The following is an 18,058-nucleotide window of genomic DNA, read 5'->3' as shown; positions in this document are numbered from 1 at the left end:
ATAATAATAATATATTAATATTTATTATAAAAAAAAAAAAAAAATGTTTAAACAACATTTAAATAATGATTGTTTATTTTACTGTTGTAAATAATGTCCGTTAAAATATAGAACATGTCATTATAATAACCACGTAAAATATTAATTAAAAAAATGTAATATGTGATTATATATATAAACATATATCATATATATTATTTCCTTGTTTAATTTTTTGTTTTTAATATTTTAATATTTAAAGAAATGATATCATTTGTAAAAAATGATAAGAATATATCCTTATCCTTTTAGCAAATATGTTAAATCTTTACCAGATCCACCACCAGGTAAATCTAGAGATATAAAAAACTTTGAATGTAAAAAATATGAAAATGATTATACTTGGCTATTGGAAGCAAAAAACAATTTAAAAAAATGCTTTTATATGTGTAACGCATGTTCAAAAAAATTTAATTATATGAGATGTTTAGTAAAAAATTCTAATGTGCATTATGAATACAACTCATTTAACAAAAACATAGAAAAACTATCCGACTACAATAAAACAAAAGATAAAGAAAGTAATAAATATAATATTCAATTGTGTGATAATAATAATAATAATAGTAATAGTAATAATAATAGAATTAATAATGAGCGTAGTGATAATGAATCAGAAAACATAAAAAACAACATTATTAAAATAAAAAAGAACATTTTTAAGAACGATGAATATAGCAACCAAAGTATCGACGACATGCACTTAATAAAAAATAATAGTATAATATTTAGCAACTCTTTAAGCCCTAATGAAAATGACCATTTATCATTTAATGATGATGTATTTATTTTTTTAGATTATTATACAAAAAAGCATTCAAACAATAATTATAAAAAAACTGATGAAGAAAGTTATAATGAAAAAAAAAATTTCGAAAAATTGATGTCCTCAAAATACGGCGATCATGAATTATGGCCTTTTGAATTAGATGATATGATAATACACATAAAAAAACATGTGAAACATAATATATCATATTTTGCCTGTAAACATGTTAATATGAATGATTTATATAATTCTAATGAAGAGAATAATAATTATGATAATATAAATATTTACGTATGTGATAATAATAAAGAACAATGTTCTATGAATAATAGTATAATAGATGTAAATGAATATGATATGTGTAATATAGCACAAAGTAATGTTGTTAATTCTTTTAAAGATAAAAAAGATATTAATGAAGAACATAACATTAACAATGATAATATCAATAAAAATGAAGATTATGGAGAATTATTTAATAATTCTAACGTTTCTAGTAGTATTCCAGACTTTAATTTATTATATGATTCAAAAGAAAGAATAAATAATATGATGAACAATAATTTATTACCTCATTGTAATAAAGGAAATTATAAAAATTCAAGAATAGACAATACATTAAAATATAATAATGATAATATAGATAACAATGAGCATAATGAAAAGAAAAAAAATAATAAGTCGTCAACTGTTGATCATAAATATAATAACGACAATAATGTGAATTACAACAAAAATAAAAGTACATTATTACCTTTGCATAAAATTGATGATGGTTATGAAGAAAATATACAACATTTGAGTGATGGGCATTCAAACTCTTTTTATGATATATTAATAGATAAAAAAAATGTTGAAATGTTCACAAGTTATAGCAAAAAGAATATTATTTTTAAAAGAATTAATAATGATATATTGAGGGATATAAAAAATAATAATAATAAAGATATAATTAATGAAAATCATGATGATGTCAATAAAGAAAATTTCAAAAAATTTAATAATAAACCAAAAATACATAAAGAAGATACATATTTATTAAATACAGAAGAAAATAATTCCCATTCTGAAAGTATTAAAGAAAAAAATAAAAATATTTTAAAAAGTAGGTATACAACACATATAGTAAAAGAAACGATGATAAATACTGTTGATATATCATCAAGCAACTTAATGATTAATAATGGATGTAATTCTAAAGAAAACATAAAAGATGATTCAAGTTGTATTAAAGAAAATATAAATACGTTGAATAAATGTGAAAAAAAAATAATAAATAATGTTCATATTGATGATTTCAACAAAAAGAACATTTTGAATGGTGTAACATTAATTCCGGATAAAAAAGATGAAAAGATGCAAAAATTAAATAATGAAAAAACAAAGGAACGTTGTGATAAAAATAAAAATGAAAATAATATTTATAATGAACATCCTATTGATAATGTAGAAGAAAATGAGCATACTATTCTTTGTGAAGACAACAAAATGAAAAAAAAAAAAAAAAGTGATATAAAAGAATATTGTAAAGAATGTAAAGATAAATTAAGTATGAATAATTATGACATAAAAATAAATTGTTTTAGTATTGATGAAAAAGAGAAAAGTAGAAATTTTAAATTATTAGATCAAATAAAGAATGATAAATTCAACATTACAAATGAAAAGACGAAAGTTAATATACAAGATAATGTGCAATATAATCAGAAAGAAGAAATAGAAGATATAGAAGAAATAAATTGTAACATGAATGAAAAAAAAAATTCTATTGAAAATATTTCTAAAAAAAAATTACATATAAACCAAGGAGAAGGATGTTGTAGCAGTAAAATGAATAAAACTGAGTATTTTAATAATTCAGAAATAATTGAAAATAAAGAAAAAGAACAAAAAAAAGAAGAGGTTATAGATGATACATTTAGTTGTAAAGAAAACAGAAAAAAAGAATTAGAAAGAAAATTAAACAATATTTTGAATTTTTCTTGTAAACCTAATAAAATAAATATTCACAACAAAATATATACAACTAATGATAAGGAAAATAAAACTATAGATGAAAATAGTAAAGTAGTATATATAAACAACAATTATTTTTTTAATATAAGAAAAAATGATGATAACTACTATATTGAGAAGAGCAATGATATAAAAATTGAAAAGAATTTTAAGAAATATAATTTGAACAATCTTGATTTAGAATTTTGTAAAAATGAAAATGATTTTTATGGTTTTAAATATATGAGTAATGTTTTATCAAGTAGCTGTAATTTGTCTAAAGAATATAATTTTAATAAAAGTTTTGAATCAAATATAGTAAATTCAAAAATCGATAAATTAAATGATTTGAAAAAGAAAATTTTAATAAAAAAGTATTTAAATGAAATTGCACATAAAAAAAAAAATCATGCAATGAATAGTATAAATAAGAAAGTATCACATTTGAATCGCTCCCCAATAAATTGTAACATGGATAAAAATAAATGTGATGAAAAACTTAAATGTAAAGATAAATTATTTATTAAAGACGAAAAAGTTGCACAATATTTACATATAAAACAAAAGAAAAAAATTAATAATCAATATGATAAAATTAGTAAAAATAATGTTAAATTATATAAAGCACCTAACTCACCAAAACAACAGGATAAGATACCTAAACCATTAGCTAGCCAATTAGAAATAAATTCATTATCATATTTAAAAAATACACCATCATATCCATTTGAGGAATTTAATTTTTAAATATATATATATATATATATATATATTATATAATACATTTTTTTTTTTTTTTTTTTTTTTTTTCTGTCATGAATTAATTCTATTTATTTTTAAAATTTTGTTTAGATTTTGTGAGTTTTTTTTTTTTTTTTATTTTTATTGTTTTATATTTTTAAAAGACAAATAGTAAAAACTATTTAAAAACTTTTGTCCTTACATATATATATATATATATATATATATATATTATGAAGACAAAATTGAGTCTTTAATTTATTATCTTTAAGTAACATTGTTGTAAATATTTCATCTTATAAAATACATATATAAAAATATGTGAATTCATGTATATAATAATTTTTCTTCTGTCTAATTAATAAACATTTTTAAAAATAAGATTCTTTCAAATTTGAATTACATTCTGTTATACACAAAATTTTCAACATATATACAATTTATTATAATAGATTGATATCTGTTATTATTATTTTATTTATTTTTTTTTTTTTTGTATAAAATAATATTATATTATTTCAATATGAACCCTCCAAGTTATTGTCTACAAATTAAAATTGTTAGAAATAATAAAAAGAAAAAGGTATATGATATATATATTTTTTAAATCTAATATATAGAAACATAATATTCTCATATAAAAATGTTTCTAACACATTTTATATATATATATAATATGTTTTGGTCAAAAAGAAGAGAAAAATTTTGGTTAGTCCGTAAGGTAATCTGAAATAATATTTTTTTTTTTCTTAAAATGAAAACGAGGGCTTACTGTTTACTAAGAAAAAATTATATTAAATGATAAAGGATATATCTTATAAATTATACCCTTTTTTTGTTTTTTCAAGAATTATTTAAAAATATATATATATATATATATATATATTAAATTTTTATTTATTTAATTATATTTACATTTGTTTTTTTTTTAAGGTTTATAGCAATATAGATTCAAAGTTCAAATAGTAAAATATTATATATATATTACATAAAACAAAGGTATTAAAAAAAATATAAAATTTAAAAATATAAAATTAAAATATATATATATATATGTATATTTATTTATATTTATAAGTCTATCTATGTGTGTTTCTTCCATTTAATATATTATACTTTTAAAAAATTCTTCTATTTTTTTTTGAATAATACATAAAAAAATAGTATTTGAAAAAAAAATTTGACTAAAAAAAAAAAAAATTTATATTGTAAGTATTATTTATAAATTAATTGTAATATATTTTTTGTACAAATAAAAATATATATATATAAATATATATATATATAATTATCTTCTTCGCATTAAAAGTTCAGATATTTTTATTTTACTTCAGCTTTTCCCCAATTTTTATATTTGATATCCTTTTTCACGTAAGAGGTCTTTTGCCTTTTCAGCAAAAACACTATCATCAGGTCCTGCAAATTTAATGTAATGAGCTATTTGATTAAGTGACCAAGAAGATGGAACTACTCCTCCTAAGTTCATTTGGAAATGATCATCATTTATTATTGGTCCAACAGTATAAGTAACATTTGGAGGAACATCATCGTCTTTATTTCCTGGTAAAATGCTCATTCCGTCAGGTATAGGAGTATCTTCATTTGGTGGGACATAACCGTTGTATGACATTTTTTATAAAGTTTTGATAAAAAAAATTAAAAAAAAAAATAAAGCGGTATATAATCTTATATATATATATATATATAATATATATGTGATATATTTTTAAAGAATAATTTAAAAAAAAAATATAATATTATATCTACAAAAATTTTTATAAAATAATACAAGAGGAAATAAAAAATAAAATAATAATCTTTTCTTAAACGTGTTTAAAAAGTTTCGAAATTTTTAATTTAAATAATAAAAAAAAATAAATAATAATAAAATAATAAAATATATATTTAAAAAAATAAAAAAAAATATATATTTAAAAAAAATAAAATAAAATAATTATATGTAAAGTTTAAATTAAAAAAAAAAAAAAAAAAAAAAAAAAAAAAGCTATTTTTTAAAAAGTTGTCCTTTTTTTCTGAACATATTATAAAAAATATATATTATATTATGTATAATATTTTTTATTTTATAATATATAAAAAAAAATATATTTATTTTTTTTTTTGTGGCATAATTATTATTTTAAGAAATATGTATTTATATATATTTTTAAAAATATGGTTGTAAAGTTTACAATATAGCTAGCCAAAAATGATGTTTTTTTTTTTGTAAAAAAAAATATATATATATAATAATAAAAAGATTTAATCTGTACATGCAAATATATAAACAAGCTAAATTTACATATATAAATAGACCATTATATTTTTTTTTTTTTTTTTTTTTTTTATAATCATAATGAATACTTTTTATGATATTTAAAAAAAAAACTACTAATTTATATAAAAATACAAAAAGAAAAAAAAAAAAAAAAGACTAGCATGTATTCTATATAAATGAAAATTATATATATATATATATTTAATGACGTTATATTATTTACATATCTTTATAATAAAAAAAAAAAAAAAAAATACATATAAAAAAATATATTATTTGCTAGCTTTTTATATATAATGCTTCACAATATAATAAATATATAAAAATATAATGTATTTTTTTTTATTTATTCTTTTGTATGTACAAAAAAAAAAATATATAAAATAAAATAAAAATTAAACAAAAATATAAACATGCAGTTTTAAATTATAATATAATGCTTTTAATATTGTGGAATACTTATATAAAATACTTCTTTTTATGAACAACATTCTTTTATCAAATTATTAAACCTTAATTGTTATACATATATACATATGTATATTAAAATGTGTTCTTCCAATATTCATATAGAAACAATAAATATTCCTTTTTATATTAAATATAATACGACACAATTGTTTTTTTTTTCCAAACTTATTTTATAAATAAGTAAATAAAATTGCATTTATCTCAAAACTGTTTAAAATTTTCTTAATTTTTGAAAAAATAAAATAATAGAACTATCATAAAATTATAAAAAATTATATTAAAATGCCTCAGTGTATATTTCACACTTCTTTAAAAAAATATTTCATCATATTCTATATGGTATATTATGAATAAATAATATATAAAATATGACTAAAAATTACGATTATATATTTTCCCTCTTATTACTATTATTTTCCAAAGGTATAGGAACTTTTTAATTTTAACTTAGCACATTTAAGTTTATTATAATATGTGCAAATAAGAAATAATAAAATTGATATATATATATATATATATATATATGTATAATGCTTATTTATATTATATTATTACATATATATATTCTCAAATAATTTATTGTAAAATATAATATAACTTCTTTTATTAATTTTTAACATATTTAATTAACTAAAATATTCTAGGATAGATACATTTTTGTTTTTATATAATATATATATATATATATATATACATATATGTATTTTCAAATATATATATCATATGTATAACACTTTTTATTTCGTGTATAAGAAATCTATAAATCATATTAAGAAAATAAACAATTACAATGTATGAACCAACACATAAATATAGAATCATATATTTTATATACACAAAATAAGTGAATTATGTGAGTAGGTAAATAAAATGTCAAAACAAATTTTCTGAATAATTTTATATATATAAAAAAATAAATAAATATAATATATAAATATAATAAAAAATATTGAAATACAAATAAAATAAATAAATATAAATATAAAAATATATATATATATATATATACATATAATAATTAAAAGTTATCTATAAATTGTTTGCGTTTAAAAATTAAAGAATTTAACTCCCCTTTTTCTTAACATATTATCATTTTCTTCCTGTTGAATTTCATATAACTCATTTAATGAGACAAATTTCTCAACAGTTAATAGATTATCCTTAATATGTTTTCCATTAATTTTTTTAACTATAATTTTATCGTGTATCAAACTTAAAATAACTTCGGTTTTTCCAAAAGTGTAAACACCTCTTCTGTATTTTTTCCATCCTATTTGACTATTATGTGTATTATGCCACTCACTTAATTTTTTATCAATGGGATCTGAACTATTGGTAATATACAACTTTTTGGGTTTACCTAATCGTATATTAATGTATGTTTTAGAATTTTTAAAACAGGTTGATGGTTCATGTTTTTTTAATACACTATGATTAATATAATTATGATGTTCCTCTTTTTTTTTTGCTAATTGTGTTCTTTTAGGTATTGAAGAATCCTTTTTCATTGTTTGTCTTTCTTCATCCCTTTCTTGTGTGTTCATATTAATTTTCGTTTCATTTTCTTGTTGTTTCTGTCCTTCATCTTTATAGTTTTGATTTAATATATTAATCTTATTTAAGCTAGTTCCCTTTGAATAAGTGAATTCTTTGTGTACTTTTCGATCTACATCTTCATTGGATTCTAAATGAAAAGTATGTTGTTGATTTTTCTGATTCGAATTCTTTAAAAATTCATTCACATTATTATATGAGATACTATTATGTGGATCATAAAATTCATTAACAAAAGAGTTATAATTATTTTCTGTATCATTTTCGTCATTACAATTTTGTTCAGAATATTCTGCATGTTCAGAATTATCATTTTTTCCAAAACTAAAGTCACTTTCCTTGTCATTGTAGTTTGATAAACTAGAAGGTTGGATTTTTTGATAATCTGGTGTAGAATTTACAATACCTTTAGATGAGCTATCTAATAAGGCCTTTAAATGTTTTGCTTCCTTTTCTAAAAGATCTTTATCTTTATTAGGGACCACAGTAACTGTCAAGTTTTGAGGTTTATTTTCTGGAATCAGATAAGATGGCATACCATATATGTTAGTATTTTTATTTGCATGTTGTAAGGGAATAAATGTGTTACTAGCTTGAGTTAAATTTGTACGGAAATTAGGAGGTTGAAAAAAAGGCGAAGCAGGTGGTAAAGGAAACATATGATTTTTTGGAAAATTATTTTGGTTAAAATTATTTAGATTATGATGTAATGGTTGAATATATGTACCTATAATTTGAGGTGTTCCCATTTCATAAAAGTGTTTTACATTTTTATTTTGGTCTTCTCTACTTTGCATACTATGCATTTTGCTCTTGCTCATAGTAGAAGTAGTTTCTTTACATAAACTTTCTAAATCTAAGGATGGTTTCATTGGTTTGGGCAAAATATTCTTAATATTTTTATTCAAATCTAACATTTCCAAATGGCTAGCATCTAAATATTCATAATTATTATATGTTGAGTTCTTAGAGGAATCTTCTTTTTTAATATAATTTAAACTAGTCCCATATGATTTTTTATTAGTATTCATATTAGGAGAAATTCTTGGATTATATGCCTTATTTGGAATGTTCTGATTATTTGTCTTATTCATTTTAGTAATATCCATTTTGGGGTACATAAAGGGATGCCCAACGTGATTCATTTGATACAGAGATTTCATATTCATTGAGATCAATTGAAATTATTATAATATTATGTCTTTATATATATATATATATGTAAATATATCTTTATGTATATAAATTACATAAATACATATATATACATATATATCTTTAAAATAAAACAGTTATTTTAAATTTATGAAAAATTGGTTCATGATATAGAATAAATGCTATTTTTTCAAAAGAAACAAATAATTGAATTGTTTTGATATATAAACAAAGTATAATAATAATTTATTTATTTTTTATTTAATTTTGTTATGCCTCAAAGCATGATTAAAAATATATAAACAAATAAATTAGACAAATATATAAATAAATATATATATATATAATAATAATAATAAAATAAAAAATATTAAAATGATTTCAAATTAGAAATAAAAAAAAGGAATTCTTTTTATTTTATTCTATTAATATATATATATATATATATATTATGCACTTTTGTAAGTAGAAACAACACTTATATGATTGAATATGATTGCATCATATAAAATTAAGAACAAACGATGTCCTGTTATTTTAAAAATAACACTTCATCATATGATCAGTATGAAGATCTACACTTAAAAAAAGGGTATATGTTTATTCATTTCTTATTTTAAATTATAAGAAATAAAATTACTCATTTATTGTTAATATAAAAAAAAAAAAAAAAAAAGTAGAATTTATTTATATCACTTTAATATATATATATATATATATATATGCAGGATATAAAATTAAATAAATGTTGTAGAAATATTTTATATTTGTATAAATTGCACACATTATTTTTTTAAGAATTTATAAATAATTATATAAGAAAAAAAAAAATAATGATATATTACATTTTTATAAAATGTTATTCAATTAATAAATTAAAATTTCAACAAAATATTTTTTCATTAATAAAAAAAAAATATATATATATATATATGTATGTTTTATACTTATATAACACGTTGGGACCTTACTTTTACACATTTTTTTTTTTTTTTTATGATCATTTTGCACACACTTAAGAAAAATTATGAACAAGCAAGGTAAAAAATAATAAATAGCTTTTTTTTTTTTTTTTTTTTTTTTTTTTAAAAGATGATTTTTATGTTTCATAAAATTTCATTATTGAAATGTTACGTAAAAAAATTAAAAAAAGAAATATGCAGTATATAAATAAATAAATATATATATATATTTATTCATATGTTAGGTTTTATTTTTTCAAATGTCCTAACATATTGTCTATTTTTCTTATTTATTTATTTATTTTTTTTTTTTTTGTGGTATATTCCTTAAAAGGAATATTAATCTATCCTTCTCTTTTTTAAAGAATACGAATACAAATATATGTATATAATATTTGAAGATACTATATTTTTATTTTAAGGTTTCATTTTGTTGCAACTTTCATGTGAAGATAATATTTAAAAATAACGAAAAGGTGGACAACAAAAGAAAAAAAAAACTGAAATTTAAAGATATTTACTTAAAATTAACAAGGTTATATTTTATAAGAATATAATTATTTAATATAACAAATAAAAACGAGCAAAACTCTAAAAATATATAAAATAACCCATTATTATTTTTCAAAATTGTTCTTATTTAAAGAAAATATTACCATTATAATTAGTTATTAACATTTTTTTTTTACTAATTAGTATATAATATGAACATATATTATATATATATATATATATTATGTGTATACTATTCACCATTTTATTAAGTTTATTAATTTAAATAATAAACAATACTATTTATTATTATTATTATTGTTTTATTTTATTTTTTGTTCCTTCCTTTTTTCATTTACGAATTATATGAAAAATTATTTTCTTATCATTGTAAATTTTCCATTGTTTTCATTTTCTAAAAACCTTGTAAAAAAAAAAAATATATATATATAATAAATGTCTGCTTTATATATATAACATTTTACTTTTTTGAATATACTATTTCTATATATATTAAATGGTCCTTAAAAATCAGAGAGTTTTTTTTTTTTTTTTTATAAATATTCATAATTAAAAAATTATTAAGCACACACATAGATAATATATATTTTTCACATATATATATATAATATAATACTTTTTATATTTATAAATTATTAATATATATTTTTTTTTATTACACATTTCTAAATTAACACATAAAAAAATATCTTTATATTTATTTTAAGAAAATAATTAAATAATCAGTAATTTAATAAATTTGTTAAAGTATTATTATTAAATATAGTGGAATAACACACATAAAGATAAATATTTTTGGTAAACATAATATCTCGTTATGTTAAAATAAATCTAAGTGAATATATATATATAAAATGAATACAAATGTGTATTTAAAAGAAGCATGGGAAATGTTTTGAATAGAATCATTTTTAATGGTCCTACTGAAGGATATTATGAAAAATTTGATTTAGATTTTATTTATATTGAAACAGAGAATAATGAAAAGGTTGCAGCTCATTTTATTAATAGGTAATATATAATATGTTCAGTTTATATGTTTTGTTAGGTATATCACATATATATATATATATATATATATATTTATATTATTTTTATTATTCCCATTTTAGAAATGCACCTTTGACCATTTTGTTTTGTCATGGCAATGGAGAAAACGTTTACATGTTGTATGACTATTTTTATGAGACATCAAAAATATGGAATGTTAATGTGTTTTTATATGACTACTTAGGTAATAATAAAAATAAAAATTAAAGACCGTTTTTTTTTTTTCTCGTATTATAAATATTCTTAATATATTAATATTTATAATTTTTCTTATTTTTATGAAAATAAAATGATGAATTTCAAAAAAAAAGGATATGGAGAAAGCACAGGGAAAGCCTCAGAAAAGAATATGTATTTAAGTGGAAATGCAGTTTATGAGTAATAAAATATATATATATATATATATATATATATATATATATGTATTTATATTTATTTTATTTTATTTTATTTCATTTTATTTCATTTTATTTTTTCCCTTGCACTTCTCTAAATAGTTATATGGTAAATACCTTAAAAATAAACCCAAATAGTATTGTTTTATATGGAAAATCTATAGGTACAAAATAATATCATAAATAATAAAAGAAAAATATAAATACCAAAAAATTACATGATTTTATTTATTAATATATATCTATATATTTTTATTTATTAATTTTTTAGGCTCGTGTGCAGCTGTTGATATTGCCATAAAAAGAAAAGTCAAAGGATTAATACTACAAAGTGCAATATTATCCTTATTAAATATATGTTTTAAGACAAGATTCATATTTCCTTTTGATTCTTTTTGTAATATTAAAAAGGTATGTAATATAAGTATATAATAACAACATGAAATTTATAAAACACAAAGAAAAAAAAAAATATATATATATATATATATATATATATATATATATATATTTTTCTCCTCATATTAATTAGATTAAAATGATTCCTTGTTTTGTATTTTTTATTCATGGAACGGATGATAAAATTGTTCCCTTTTATCATGGAATGGTAAAAAAAAAAAAAAAAATATATATGTATATATATATATATATATATATATATATATATATATATATATATGTACATATTATACTATCACAAAATAAAACATATTATTTTATTTTTTATTTTATTTTATTTTAGTGCCTTTATGAAAAGTGCAAATTCAAAGTACATCCTTATTGGGTTGTCGATGGAAAACATAATGATATTGAATTAATTGAAAATGAAAAATTCAATGAAAATATAAAATCTTTTTTAAATTTTTTGTATAATTCAGATTTATAGTACTACGTACATTTTTATTCTTCTATTAAAATTTTATATTAAATATAAATAAATATATATATATATATATATGTGACATATATATACAGTATTGAAAAAGAGAAATTATATATAAACACTTTTTTTCGATTATATTATGTCATCTATTTATATGTATATATTTATTTATTATTATTATTATTATTTTTTTATTTACTTCTAACACATAAATATTTTCATTTTTATGTATCCAAAAATAAATGTAAATCATATATAATATATATTATGGATTTATTAACCCATAAAAGTACAATTTTAAAACTACGGAAAAAAAAAAAAATATATTTTAAAGGCATTTGTTTTTTTTTATACTTTACGATTTTAAAAGATAAAAAAGCAGATATATAAAAATATATACAAAAAGGTCACAGAATAAATTATAATAAGAAAAAAACGATGTATTTATTTATAAAATATATTTATTACATAAATACAACATATTTATATATAAATTGAATTGTAATGAAAAAAAAAAAATATATATATATTATATATATATATAAATTACTAAAAATTCGATACATGTATAAAATTTTATTACAATAACATATAAAACATTGTTTCTTATACAAATTTGCACGCATTTTTTTTATTGTTTAATTTTTTCATTAAATATATATTATATATATATTATTGTTTTTTTATATATATTATATATTATATATACATTGTATATATACATGAATATATATATTACATATATAATAATTTATTTATGTATATTAAAATAATTTTAGGATACCATCTTTTCTTTATTTTTTTCTTTCTGTTTTTTTTTTTTTTAAAGAAAATAATAAAGAAAAAAAAAAATAAAGTAAAACAGTTTTATAACATTTTTTTTTTTTCATAAATTATATTTATATATACATATTAAAAATATATATATATTAATAACATTTTTTTTTTATCGTTATATAATTTTTTTTTTTTTTTTTTTTTTTTTTTTTTTTTTTTTGTTTAAAATTTTGAATTATAAAAATATACATATTTAATATATATATATATATATATAATATATAAATTAATTTTATAATATATAGATTATATATATATATAATATATTTATATATATATATGTTATAAATATATGTATATGTAACAATATGAAGAATTAAGAAAAGAAAAAATAAAAAAGTAAGAAAACAAAAAGAAATTGTAAGTTTTTATAATTTTCTACATATGGTTAAAATTAAACGGATAGAAATATAAACATATAAATCATTATTTTGATAATATAATTATATATATTATATTTATTAGATGATGCAATTATTTGAGTTCTGAAAATTATCATAATATATATATAATATATATAATATAATAATTCAAACACAAATATAAAAGAATTATAAAAAAAAAAATATATACAAAACATCAAGGTAAATAAACATATTGGGGATGTCGCTATAAACAAAATATGAACACACTTTACACAAATTCATTTATATAAAATTTCACAAATCTGATTAATTGATTTTATGTTATTTTATGTATATTTTCATAAATGATTATTTTAAATGTAAAAAATTCTTTAAGCAAAATTCCGTGAAAAAAAAAAACAAAAAATACACAAATATATAACTATTTTTATATCACCAGACATATATATATATATATTAATTTTTTTTTTTTTTTTTTTTTTTTTTATGGAATAGCTATAAACTAGCCATTTTTTTTAAGGAGGGAATAACTTTCGTTATATATATATATATATATTTTTATATATATGTATATTTATTTTATTTTTTTTCCATTTCATTCTTATTTTTGCTTTATAAAATAAAAAAATGAAGAAGAGTTTAATTGAAGAAGTGTTGGAATATGAACAAGATAATAGAGGATATGTTTTGGATACACTAAAAGATAAAACTTTTAAAATAATTTTAAATAAAAATGAAAATAAAAATTGCTTTGATTGTGGTAACAAGAATCCCAAATGGCTATCTCTCACCTATGCTATATTTATTTGCCTGAACTGTTCAGGTAAACATAGACAGTTAGGAACTCATATATCGTTTGTTCGTTCGACAGGAATGGATAAGTTTACGGCAAAACAATTGGTAAGGGTATGTTTGGGAGGTAATATGAAAGCAAGTGAATATTTAAAAAGGAGTAAGGATAGTATAATAGATTATTCATCACATGTATGTTTAAAATATAAAATGTATTTGGATAATTTATTGGAAGAAATTTTATTAAATTATAGTAAGGGTGTGAAAGGTGTGGAATTTGATAATAATAGTAATAATAATAATAATAATATGAATAGGAAGCAACCAATAGATCTTATTAGTGATGATATAAAAGGTGATGAAATGTTAACAAGTTTTGAAAATGTACAGAATAATGAAAATGATTTTAATAGTGCATTTTTTGGTTTTAATAATAATTCAAAAAAGATGGAAATAAATCAAAATAATAATAATAATAGTAATGTTTTTGTTCCTACTCATTTTATAGATGAAAAGGTAGCATTTAATAATAATTGTAATAAAAATTTTAAAGCAAAAAAAATAGATATAAATTTTGATAATATATTTGAACAAGGCGAGATAATAAACAACAACAGCAATAATAATAATAATAATAATAATTTCAATAATAATAATTTCAATAATAATAATTTCAATAATAATAATTTTAATAATAATTATAGTAGTAATCCAAATTTAGATAATTCTTTAAAATTATATGGAACTAATCAAAAAGAACAACAAAATAATTTGGAAGGTTTAAGAGGAAGTATATACAATAACAATAATAATTATAACAATATGTATGCGCATAATAATGAGCATTATATGGATAATCAGCATAATGTATATGGTAATAGAATGTCTAATCCAAACAATTATTTCAACAACAATAATAATAATAATAATAATAGTTATGGTTATAATAATAAAAACAGTTTTAGCAATAACAATTTCAATGTAACTACAGATTCTAAATTAAATAAATTTAAAGATTGTAAAAGTATACGTTCTGATCAATACTTTTATGATGAAATGCCCCGCAATGAACATGTTATGTCAAATGTCCATATAGCGGATAGTATATCATCTGATCAATATTTTAATAAGAATGTAAATAATAAAAAAGGAGTATGGAATTTAGATGAGCAAACTGTACAAAATTTACAAGATCTAAAAGTATCAGCAAAGGAAGGAATATCAAATATTGTCGCAGCTGGTAATGAAGTTTTTTTAAAGGCCAAAGAATGGTTTAATAATTAATATTAAACAGAACTTTTTTTTTTTTTTTTTAAATAAAAATATATGTATTATATGTATATATGTATATATATATATATATATATATATATATATATATATATATAAATTAATTATAATTTTTTTTTTTTTTTTTTGGTATCATATATATTATATATATATGTTAAGTGTTTTTATGACTAAGTTTTGTTTTTTGTATATTGTGAATTGTATACATATATATATATTATACATATGTATATATTTCCTTCACTCCTTTTTTATTATATAACATATACTATTTTTTTTTTTTTTTTTTCCCTATGTTTAGTGCAAAAATATTTGAAATTGAAATATTTTGAAACATTTGTTAAAAAAAAATTTTAATAAGTTCACCATATATATATATATATAAATAATTATAATTTGAAACATATAAAATTAAAATAATACGATTAAAAACAGTCAAACAAAAAAAAAAAAAAAAAAAAAAAAAAAAAAAAAAAAAAAAAAAAAAAAAAAAATTTTAATATATATATATATATTTTTTTTTTTTATAATTCTCCGCACTCCACTATATTGATTGCAATTTTTGGTTTATAAATATATGGAGTGACTGATACATTTTCAATTTTTTTTAATAAAATTAGAGAATCATTATCAATAATTCTACCAAAGACTACATTTTTCCCATCTAGCCATTCACATTTTTTGGTGGTAATAAAAAATTGGCATCCATTTGTATTAGGTCCTGTATTTGCCATACTTAAAAGTCCTTCTTTATCATGTTTAATATCAAAATTTTCATCATCAAAATGTTCACCATATATACTTACACATCCACTACCATTATAATTAACAAAATCTCCTCCTTGAATCATAAAATCTTTAATAACTCTATGAAATGTTGTATTTTTATATCCTACTGGTAAGTTGTTTATTTTATGTTCACCTGTACAGAACTTTCTAAAATTTTCGCTTGTTCTTGGAACAATGTTTTGAAATAATTCAAATTTGAATTTTCCTAAAAAATGATTTCCTAAATTTATATCCATAAATACAACAGGATTAGATGGATTTGTTAATAAATTAGATAAATAAAATGGTACTATATTATTATTATGTTGTTCATTTTCTTCTACCCCAGATATTTTCTCATTATTTTTTATATTCTCATTCGTACTTTTCATTTTTTAACATTAAAAATTATTATATATATATATAAATATATATATGTATATATATATATATTATATGTATGATTAAATGTTAAAAATATTTAGGAATGTATATATTTTTTTTTTTTTTTTTTTTTTTTTTTTTTTCCCTTCATCCTGTAAGGTACAATAAAAGGGTAAAAAGTATTATAATATATATTTAATATATATATATATATATATATATATATATATTTTTTATTCAATATTTATTATATAATACTGACATATTTTATTTGTTTATAAATAATATATGAAAGGCTACCATATTTCAAATATATTATAATATAATATATATTTATATTATATATATATATATATGCAATATATTTAATACGTTAGAGGGAACGACATATGCATTAAAAAATAAATTAAAATAAATAAATATATATATACATATATATAAACATTGCATGCTTCCCTAATATTTGTTCTCTATAATATATATATTATTATATAAATATTTTCACAATATATATATATAATATATATATTTTCTTTATTTTTTAAAATGTAAAAAATTTGTGTATGCATAAACAATATATAAATATATAAATATATTTATATTTTTATATTTTTCCTTCTACATAAATATATTAATATACATATATATTTTTATATATATTTATATTTTTTTTTTTTTTTTTTCTTTGTTTTATTTTTTGTGTAAATCTTATATTTTTGTTTTTAAGAATGTAAAAATGTTTTCTTAATATATATATATATATAAGTCTTATAAAAGTTTACAAAAAAAAAAAAAAGAAATATTGTCATATGCAAAA

The 18,058-nt window shown here is 17.5% G+C and overlaps 6 protein-coding genes across 6 annotated transcripts; 3 read left to right on the top strand and 3 right to left on the bottom strand.

Annotated features, from left to right (window-relative positions):
- Window positions 1-262: 262 nt before the first annotated feature.
- On the top strand, window positions 263-3,550 carry PADL01_0804700 (conserved Plasmodium protein, unknown function; the record flags this gene model as incomplete). The annotated part of the gene is made up of 1 exon (XM_028681382.1): window positions 263-3,550. One exon carries the CDS (start codon window positions 263-265, stop codon window positions 3,548-3,550), a length of 3,288 nt encoding a protein of 1,095 aa, XP_028537765.1.
- Window positions 3,551-4,892: 1,342 nt separating this feature from the next.
- On the bottom strand, window positions 4,893-5,174 carry PADL01_0804600 (gamete release protein, putative; the record flags this gene model as incomplete). The annotated part of the gene is made up of 1 exon (XM_028681380.1): window positions 4,893-5,174. The coding sequence occupies one exon, from the start codon at window positions 5,172-5,174 to the stop codon at window positions 4,893-4,895; it is 282 nt and encodes a 93-aa protein (XP_028537764.1).
- Window positions 5,175-7,339: 2,165 nt separating this feature from the next.
- Window positions 7,340-9,010, bottom strand: PADL01_0804500 (conserved Plasmodium protein, unknown function; the record flags this gene model as incomplete). Its single annotated transcript, XM_028681379.1, has 1 exon — window positions 7,340-9,010. The coding sequence occupies one exon, from the start codon at window positions 9,008-9,010 to the stop codon at window positions 7,340-7,342; it is 1,671 nt and encodes a 556-aa protein (XP_028537763.1).
- Window positions 9,011-11,360: 2,350 nt separating this feature from the next.
- On the top strand, window positions 11,361-12,808 carry PADL01_0804400 (alpha/beta hydrolase, putative; the record flags this gene model as incomplete). Its single annotated transcript, XM_028681378.1, has 7 exons — window positions 11,361-11,488; window positions 11,590-11,711; window positions 11,839-11,905; window positions 12,025-12,086; window positions 12,194-12,333; window positions 12,455-12,529; window positions 12,665-12,808. The coding sequence occupies 7 exons, from the start codon at window positions 11,361-11,363 to the stop codon at window positions 12,806-12,808; spliced, it is 738 nt and encodes a 245-aa protein (XP_028537762.1).
- A 1,826-nt stretch (window positions 12,809-14,634) lies between these two features.
- PADL01_0804300 (GTPase-activating protein, putative) lies at window positions 14,635-16,083 on the top strand (the record flags this gene model as incomplete). Its single annotated transcript, XM_028681377.1, has 1 exon — window positions 14,635-16,083. The coding sequence occupies one exon, from the start codon at window positions 14,635-14,637 to the stop codon at window positions 16,081-16,083; it is 1,449 nt and encodes a 482-aa protein (XP_028537761.1).
- A 530-nt stretch (window positions 16,084-16,613) lies between these two features.
- Window positions 16,614-17,249, bottom strand: PADL01_0804200 (peptidyl-prolyl cis-trans isomerase; the record flags this gene model as incomplete). The annotated part of the gene is made up of 1 exon (XM_028681376.1): window positions 16,614-17,249. The coding sequence occupies one exon, from the start codon at window positions 17,247-17,249 to the stop codon at window positions 16,614-16,616; it is 636 nt and encodes a 211-aa protein (XP_028537760.1).
- Window positions 17,250-18,058: the final 809 nt, after the last annotated feature.

This window comes from Plasmodium sp. gorilla clade G2 (assembly GCF_900097015.1).
Source record: "Plasmodium sp. gorilla clade G2 genome assembly, chromosome: 8".
NCBI lineage: Eukaryota > Apicomplexa > Aconoidasida > Haemosporida > Plasmodiidae > Plasmodium > Plasmodium adleri (nom. inval.).
Note: the sequence above shows the minus strand (reverse complement) of the source record. Positions and strands in the feature narration are given on the sequence as shown.